Source organism: Prosopis cineraria, unplaced genomic scaffold (assembly GCF_029017545.1).
Source record: "Prosopis cineraria cultivar Desert tree isolate PC_DT_omini unplaced genomic scaffold, ASM2901754v1 PC11, whole genome shotgun sequence".
NCBI lineage: Eukaryota > Viridiplantae > Streptophyta > Magnoliopsida > Fabales > Fabaceae > Prosopis > Prosopis cineraria.
Genome location: NW_026555342.1, coordinates 38,726,422 through 38,735,120, shown reverse-complemented (window position 1 = coordinate 38,735,120; position 8,699 = coordinate 38,726,422). Strand labels below are relative to the sequence as shown.

The 8,699-nt window shown below is 33.8% G+C and overlaps 1 protein-coding gene across 3 annotated transcripts; it reads left to right on the top strand.

The window, feature by feature from the left end:
- The first annotated feature begins 1,373 nt into the window (after positions 1-1,373).
- On the top strand, positions 1,374-7,089 carry LOC129285980 (uncharacterized). Of its 3 annotated transcripts, none has more exons than XR_008587445.1 (8): positions 1,374-1,513; positions 2,170-3,224; positions 3,821-4,263; positions 4,461-4,567; positions 4,884-4,956; positions 5,407-5,539; positions 6,496-6,599; positions 6,926-7,089. XR_008587445.1 is itself a non-coding variant. In XM_054922001.1 (6 exons), the coding sequence occupies exons 2-6, from the start codon at positions 2,279-2,281 to the stop codon at positions 5,443-5,445; spliced, it is 1,608 nt and encodes a 535-aa protein (XP_054777976.1). In that variant the 5' UTR covers positions 1,374-1,513; positions 2,170-2,278; the 3' UTR covers positions 5,446-5,835. The 3 variants fall into 3 exon arrangements, 1 of the variants encoding a protein (XP_054777976.1); XR_008587446.1 differs by having other exon boundaries at positions 6,455-6,599; XM_054922001.1 differs by lacking the exons at positions 6,496-6,599; positions 6,926-7,089 and having other exon boundaries at positions 5,407-5,835.
- Positions 7,090-8,699: the final 1,610 nt, after the last annotated feature.

Below are 8,699 nucleotides of genomic sequence, written 5' to 3'. Positions count from 1 at the left end.
CTAATCTAGATTTTTTAAATGATAAGCAAAATGCACAAATTCAATATAATCTTTTTTTTTAAAAAAATTCTTATTAAAATTTCATATTAGCATCATTTTGACATGAAAGCACAAAATTAATATTCTTAATTAATATGTTAGTATTATTAATACTGTTTGTATCATGTCAACGTCCCTCTAAAAATGTATGGACTAATGTTACAAATGGAGGAAAGTATAGAGCCCTGAAATAACGAAAACAAAAAGTAAAGACTTATATCAAAACTTAAGTGAAGTGCGAGGATTGAGAGAGAGAGAGAGAGAGAGAGATCGAGAGAGAGAGGGGGGGAACATGGAGATGGGAGTGGAAAGAGAATCATAAGAAGGAGGAAGGCATGGAGCAAATCCTTCGACCATGAAGAAATTGAATTGAGAAGCAAGAAGCAAAGAAGAGAACAGAAGAGAGTGGCAACCTGCAAGACATGATGCATAGAGGCAAACCCTTCATGTTCTTTTTTTTTTTCTTGATACGGGAACCTTCGTGTTCTTTTTATAACTTTTGGTGTTTAATTTAATTTTGAATTTTAAATTTTTAAGGAAGAATGACAAAAAAGTCTCAACAAGATTAATTAATTGAAGTTAAGTTTCAAATATCAAACTTAAAAATCTACAATTTAATCTCTTAATTTTGTAACGGTTTGTGATAAATTTGCAACTTGTTTTTTAAATTTTAATGCGATTGAAGAATAAAAAAATTTATTTATTTTATTAAAATTTTAAATATAAATTATAAATTCATCATAATAAAATTAAAAAAAATTAAAAAATTAAGTTATAAATTTTTAAAATTTAACACTTAAAATTTAATTTAAATTAATTAATTATTTTAGGACTTGCGTGTCCCAATTTTTAATCCACCAGCATCTCAACCGTATGCCAGATTTCACCTTCTTTTCTTGGAATTCTAATCACAATGTCCCATGCCTCCTTTTTTAATTTTGAAAACCGCACCCCCTCTGCCTTCTTAAATTATTATAATAATTTAAATTATAAATATTTTTTCAGACTTTTGGAATTACATTTTTTAAATTTTTATACTTTGTTTTATTATTTGCATGTATATTTTTTATTTTAATTATGACATTATTATTATTTTTTAATTATTATATTATCAGTCTGATTATCAATCTTATCAATTGAATTATAAAAATTGTAACCCGTTAATTTTTTTAATTTATCATTCGATTTAATTTTTTAAACATTAATTTTGGAAACGAGGATTGGTTCAGGAATGGAGGGGAGCCCAATTTCTCCTTTCCCTCCCGATTTTTTTTTTTTTGGGAGCTAATGTGCACCCTCATTTGTTTTGTTACATCTCAAACCGCCTGTAGCTTAAAAAATAAAACGCTTGATCGCGACTCCGCATCAGTCGCTCTGGCTCAGACGCTTGGTCGCTCTAGCCCGCCTCACTCTCTCGCCGTGCATCGTCCGAGCGTCCTCATCTTGCCGTTGAGCTGCCGTCAGGCATTTTCCGGTGAGTTTCCCTCTGCGTCTCTCTCTATCCCGCCGCTGTCCTTTCTCGTTTTTACGTTATCGGGGTTATTCTCTTCTCAAACCCAGAAAACCCTTAGCACTCGAACTCGTATATTGTATCTTCTCTCTTCTGTCCATCCATTTTTCATCTTTATCTTCAGTTTTTGGTGGGTGATCACCATTTTTGTTGCTGCTTACATTTTCCGAGTTCGAGTGCTATGAATTTTGCATCTGCTTTCTTACCCGGTCTGCTATCGAGCTGGGCTATTTTTTTTTCATATTCTCATGTTGAATGGTGTTTATGGATCTGATTTCTCTGATTTGGTTTTCCATTGAGCTTATCTCGTACTGATTTATTGTTGAGGTTTTCACTGAGATTTGGGAAACTCTATTCTCATTCATCGAGCTTTGCATGTTCATTGCATGATTCTTTAAAATTTTACTGATTTACAGTGTTCATACATTCTTTGTAAGTTAATGTTTCAGTTGTACTATTAGGCTACTATGAATATATGACACTGAATCTTTGTCAAGTTAATTTTTTTATTGATTTGCTTGGTTTACTGGATCTTGTCGTGGAACTATATTTGTGTTTGTTCACTCTCTGTTATTTGTTATCTGCTCATGGAACTGAGCCTTCTGCTCTTTTTAACCCAGTCTCCGAAGAACATTCTGTAAACCATATTCCACACCAATTGCTTTGAAACATTGAACCCAGACCTTCTTCTCTCCAGCTTCCCCAGTGATCATAGCTTTTCTCGGTGTCATGGATCCTGATATATGTCGCTGGATACTAGAGTTTTTGCTTAGGAGTTCCATCCCTGATTCAATTGTCAAGAAAATCATGAAGGCTTTGCCTCTCTCTAATATCAATTCGCGGCTAAGGAAAACAATCGTTCTTAGGGATATGCAATCTGAGGTGGCTACAACTTCTCTTACAGAAAACTTATTAGTTTGTCTAGAGGTTATTGAAGAAATAAATAGGCTTGATGGCATTGCAATCTCAGCAGCGATGAAGGAGGCATATTGTGCTGTTGCTGTGGAGTGCACCGTCAAGTACCTTGATGCTTGCCCAGATAAGAACACTTGCGGCTTGTTTGATGATGCTGTCAATAGGATTTGGAGGGGCCGAGTTCGGCAGATGATGGAGGCTGTGGCATCAGGGAAAAAGATTGACTTGTTTACAGCTGAGTTGATCGGGTGGAAGGATGTTATAGAGTCTGCACGTTGGGATAGAGAGGTGTGCGAGAGGTTAACAAACATGAATACCAGACAAAATGCATTCAATAAGGTTAGGGTTTATCTAAAAGAAACCTGGGCATCCATGGGCCCTGCTTTTCTAGAGCAAGCAGCTATATTGTCTGAAGACAAGGGCTGGGGAAATTCATGGGGGGATAAGATGGGTGACATACGAGGAGAGCTTGCTGATTGTATACCCAATGGAGGTTGTGACAATGGTGTTTCTGAATCTGTTTTGGTCTCTGATCAAATGAATAGGTGTAAAGGAAGGTTACATTATTCAACAAACATGACGGAGAAGGGTTTAGTTGTGTTTGATGGCAATGCATTGTACACTGCTGCAACTTGCATGGAGAAGACACTGGTGGCAGGTGGAAACCAGGTTTTTGAGCAATTGGGTAAGAGAGCTGTGTCTTCTGTTGGCGGAAGTCAGGCTTTGGGAGGGATTGACTTGCCTCGGAGGATAAATAAAGGTTTGCTTTTCTGCCTTTCTTCTTCACGATTCATCTTTGTATTTTCTGTCAATTTCTAGCTTTTACACCTTCTGAACTTTAGTTTTTCAAAAGATTATGATGTCAGCTTGTTAAAAGTCATGTTCATGGATAATAATATGGGCTTATTAGCAAATGGTATGTAGTTATGTGCTTTAAGTTTTAAGGGGAAGCATAGGTGGTGCAAGTAGCATTGCTTAATTTTGTTCCAAAAACGGGCATTACTTAATCTTATTCCAAAAACGGACATCTAGTTATGTGGGTTCATTTTGTTTTTCTTCATTGTTTCCTTGTTTTTTAAAACTAGATGCTACTCATGTACAGTATAATCATTTTTCTTTGCATACTATAAATTATACTATAGTTGAATCATTCTCTGACGAGGAAAGTTTTTCTTGTATGATTGTTTGCTTGAATGACCATGAAGAGGCAAATCTGAAGTTTTGTTTTCTTTTATGTTATTACATCACACAACAAATTTAGCAATACAACATTATCAAATTGTCTGGATTCTTTTTGGTAAAATTAATATCATTTTCTCAGCCACTGCATTTTGATATATTTTCTGTCTCATGTAGAAATTGAAAAGGTCAAGCTGCCACTTGAACATAATCATGGTGCACCCCGTATACGGAGAGGAGTTAATATTAGTGATGCTGAGGAAGCAAAGTCATCGACTGTGTGCAGCAAAGATCACAATGCATCTAATATTCAAGTTGACAAACTTCGGAAATCTCTCATATCAAGTTCTTTGGAGTTGCGAGCATTGGTGAAGGATCCTCTTCCTGATGCATTACATAGATCTGATATTGTAAGATCTGAATTAGCATCAAAAGGTGTGAATCATGAGCCTTCTTTTGAAAACCAGAGTGCAGTTGTTGATGTACCAGAACAAAATACTTGTAGGAGCATGGTTCTTTATCAACCTATTGATATTTTAAAGAAACAATATTCTGCTAATTGTAGTAATGTTCAGCGTCCCAGTTTGATGGAAAGAAACAGTACTGCTTGTACTTATGAGGTAACTTTGTTATTCAATTTCTATTTTTACTATGGTGGCAAGGTTATAAGAATCTGGATGGCTTGCATGTTAATCTAAGGGGTGGCATCTTATATAAGACATGTCCTTGATGGCCTCTTGATTCAGAAATATTTTGTGGATATTGAGTTTCTTCTTGAATTTTGCTAAAGCATATTATATATTGTTTTTCTTTTCAGTGGGATGATTCATTTATTGACGTTCCTGGGAGAAGCCCTAAGAAAAGGAGGAGAAAGGGAAGATGGGGTTCTGAAGAGGAGGATGCGTTAAGGGCTGGTGTAAAGAAGTAAGTTTTTGTTTTAAACTTGTGAAACAACTTTCCCATGGTTAAATAATTCTGTTGTGTATTTAGTTGTGCTTGGAAGCCCTTGCATCTTGGTAGTATTCCTTGTAGCAAAAAGGAGTTATTGTCTTTGATCAAGAGGGTACTAGACATTATGTTCTCAAAACTTAGAAGCCAACAATTTCACAACACTATTAAACCACTGAAAGTGTGTTGGGGTTCCAGGATCTTTTCTGCTTGGATGGAGAATGTGAATTGGTTTTTTGAAGTTTTAGACATCATGATTTTTTGTTCTCATTCTCCTTATTTTCTTATACAGGTTTGGCAAAGGAAATTGGAAGTCAATCCTAAGATTTTATAGTGAGATATTTACAAAGACAGGAAGAACTGAAGTAAGCATCAATGTTTCAAACTCATTAAGTACACATGGCTTAATTTCTTGCCTAACCCACTGAGTGGCTTAACAGATAGATTGTTTTGAGTTATGGTTGGGAGTTTGGTTCCCTTTGTAGTTGTTTTGTATGTTTGTTTGATTTACTTCCCCCTTGTTTCTCCTAAAACTACACACACACACACACACATCTTTATCTATATCTATATCTGAACATGTAGATGAAATCAGAATTGCATTGTGATTTCATGTAAAACCATTTTTTGATTTGATCTTGCATGTATTTTTTTTTTGCCAGTTTTCCATTCCTGCAATTTTGAACTTTGCGCCAGCTTCTTTGTTGACAATGGCAACTTTTTTTATTAAACTTAAATTGCTTTGCCATGCTGTTTGTTTGTGAGCTTAAGTTTTGATATGACAATGATATTTTGTTTTATTTTATTTTTTTCAGGTTGATTTGAAGGATAAATGGAGAAATTTGACACGATAGTCACTGAGTGAGGAATTTGACACTTCTGGAAATCTTTTGATCTGAAGGATAAGAAAAGAAACATGTCGCTATAGTTACAAAGAGGAATTATTTTGTATGTACATACTCCTTGGATGTGCAGTCTCACATTTTGAATTTGCATGCTCCTTCAGGATATCTCATGCTTTGAACTTGCATTTTCACATTTTGGTTGATTCTCCTACTGACTAGGTTTATGACTTAGCCTTTTTATTCTAATTTTCATGGAAAATATTTCATGGGCCATACTAGTTCTAGAATCATAGGGGGCCACTAACATGTAATCAAGTGTAATTTACAAGTTATTCACAAAGGGGCTAATTTATTGAGCTGATAGCGTGAAGATTCTGCATGAATACCAGTTAACTGTCACCTTTGTGTGGAAAATTTATTTATTTATTTATTTTTTTGGAAGAAAAGTCAACATCTAGAAAAGGCAATATCATTAGCTGAAACTGCCGTATTAGGTAATAAAATTTAGTATTCTTTAATCCTTAGCCAGTTTCTCTAGGTATAGATATCAATGTGGATCTTCTATTGGTCTCTCTTTTATCTGCATTTGGCCTTACCAAGTCATTTTTTTTTCCATTTAAATAATGTCAACTTAATTTTCTCACTGAACAAGATGGAGAGATGAATTTTTTGTAAATAGGTTTAGTTTGTCGTTCAAGTTTGGCTGTCTGGACAGTTCGTTATGCAAATTTGTTTGCATAATTACTTTTTACTATTAAAGGTAGACAATTTCCAGTTTAGAAATCAGTTACATACTTGAAAAATTTTGGGGTCTTGTTTACCCATATGATGTGTTGTTGATTTAACCATTGTAGGCAATACAAAAGCAAAGATAAATGTGAATTAGGGTCATTTAAAGAAACTTAAACAGATGGAGTTGATAAAAGATTGTATAAGTGAATTTTACCTAGCTCTCGGTTAGAGGATGAATTGAGAAAAATTTTTTTTTGCATGTGTTCAACAATGTCAACTGTTATAGAGCTTTAGAGCTGAGCCAGATCCTCATTATCAAACTCACAGGGGTTCTAGGTAAATACTTAGGTATACCCTTCAAAAGAGAGCAACCTGTGCTGTTTATGCTTCAATTCTGGACAAGGTGCGGAGGAGATATTCGTCTTGTCAAGGTAAATTCTTAAATAAAGTATAATTTATAATATGCAAACAAAAATGATTATTTACACAAGTAGCATCTAATTTTATGTATGTAAGTATAAGGAAAACAAGGAAACGACGAAAGAAAAACAAAATGAACCTTCAAATTATGCAAGACAATAAGCAATGCCAATTTTTGGAACAAAATTAAGCAATGCTATTGCTGCTTGCACCACCTATGCTTACCCTTAAAACTCAAAGTACACATACTAGAGACTATTAGCGATTACCCCATATTATTCTCCATGAACATGAACAGGCTGACGTCATAATCTTTTGAAAAATTGGAGTTCTGCAGGTGTATAAAGCTGGAAATTGAGAGAGACATTATTCAATAACCTTTATGTATGTATATATAATAGTAATTGTAATCTCGATGCAATTCAAAATGATACTGCACTTGAGAAAATCCAATATGGGGACGGACATATGAAATTGTTGTGAAATGACGAATTGACAGGATGCAATTGGTTCGTGAGTGTATGCATGCATCACTCTTGCAACGTAACATAATCAATGTATAGACCAAAAGACAACATCTCTATGACAACTTTAGCATTATATATCAATACAAAAAGATACAGCCCACAATTCCATAAATTAATATGGGATAACTGTAGCGTTTCCTTTTCATTACTGATGATATAGGGCCGGAATAATTATTTGGTATTTATGGTCCAAGCAAAAGTCTGAAGATGAAACAGAAGTTTATACTTAGTTAATCATGCAAAGAAAGCAAAACTTTCTACCTCTGAAGAAAATTATAAATTTTATTTATGTCACATCCATAACTAAGTCATCAAGTTCATTTTAGTAGTGACCAAGGTACTGAAAGATGGATGAGTCATTAAACCTGTCAAGGTATATTGGTTTAAAAATAAGTTGAAATTATAGTCGAATAATAATCAATCTGTCATGAATAAAACATTTTATTATAATGGTCAAGAAAATAGTTTAATAGTTTATTGGTTTAATTGGACAAGTTCACTTGAATTTTTATACTATAATTTCAATCAGTGGATAGTGGCCCATGAATGTGCTTAATTTTCTTTAGGGGTCCTTAATAGTCATTTTCCTTTATCTTTGTGGCCGTGACATCAAGGGCCTAAGAGAAAATTTATATACCTCTGTATTTGCCGTCTATTGGTTACTTGGTTCTACAGTATCCTTTTTTTTTTTTGAATTTTTATGTGATTTTTAAATTTTAAATATTAAAAAATAAAAGCATACAACAACTCCATTTAAGTCATTGATACTTGAACTAACTGCTTTATTTATAACATATTATTGAAGATTGTCCAAAGTGAAAATAAGATTAAATATGAAGAGGAATAAACTAAAATCAAGTTATCATTAACATGTTGTATTCAAAATTAAAGAAAACCATTAGACTACCCCATTGTCATTAACCCATCCATTTAACTCTAGGGTTTTCTTGAAACCCAATATCAAAGTCCCAAATCATCATCAACTGGCTTACCCAAACATTAGAAACTTAAATAAGCATATAACAACTCCATTTAAGTCAGATCATTCAGTGGAACACAACCCATTTTTGCATTCCAACCCCAACAACCCAATAACTATGAAGAAATTCGCATAGGGAGATGATAAGAAAGATTTTAGAGATTACATAAGTGATTAAAAGCTCCAAATAGCATCCAAATATTGAACCATGCAGGCCCTAACAAAGCAAAATCACCTCTCTCAAATTCCCCCTTATTTTCCTTTTTTTCAACTCTCTCGTGTCTATTTTGTTTTAGATATATACAACTCATCGTGATGGATGGTATAAGATGCCAAATTTGAATTTTGTCTTACTCTACCAAGCCTAATGTGATCTAATGCTATCCCAGGCCCAATTATAAGCCTATCTAATGGTCCAATTGATCCAATAACCATCCGTTAATTACTCTATACTGTAATTAACCCGAATTAACTAATTTATCCTTGATTAACCTTAATTAATCATAATTAAATTTTTAAGATGTTATAGTTAGCTTTTACTAACCATGTTTAGACCTTTATACCATGGTAATAATCAATAGATGGTTTTAATCTTAATTACCAAT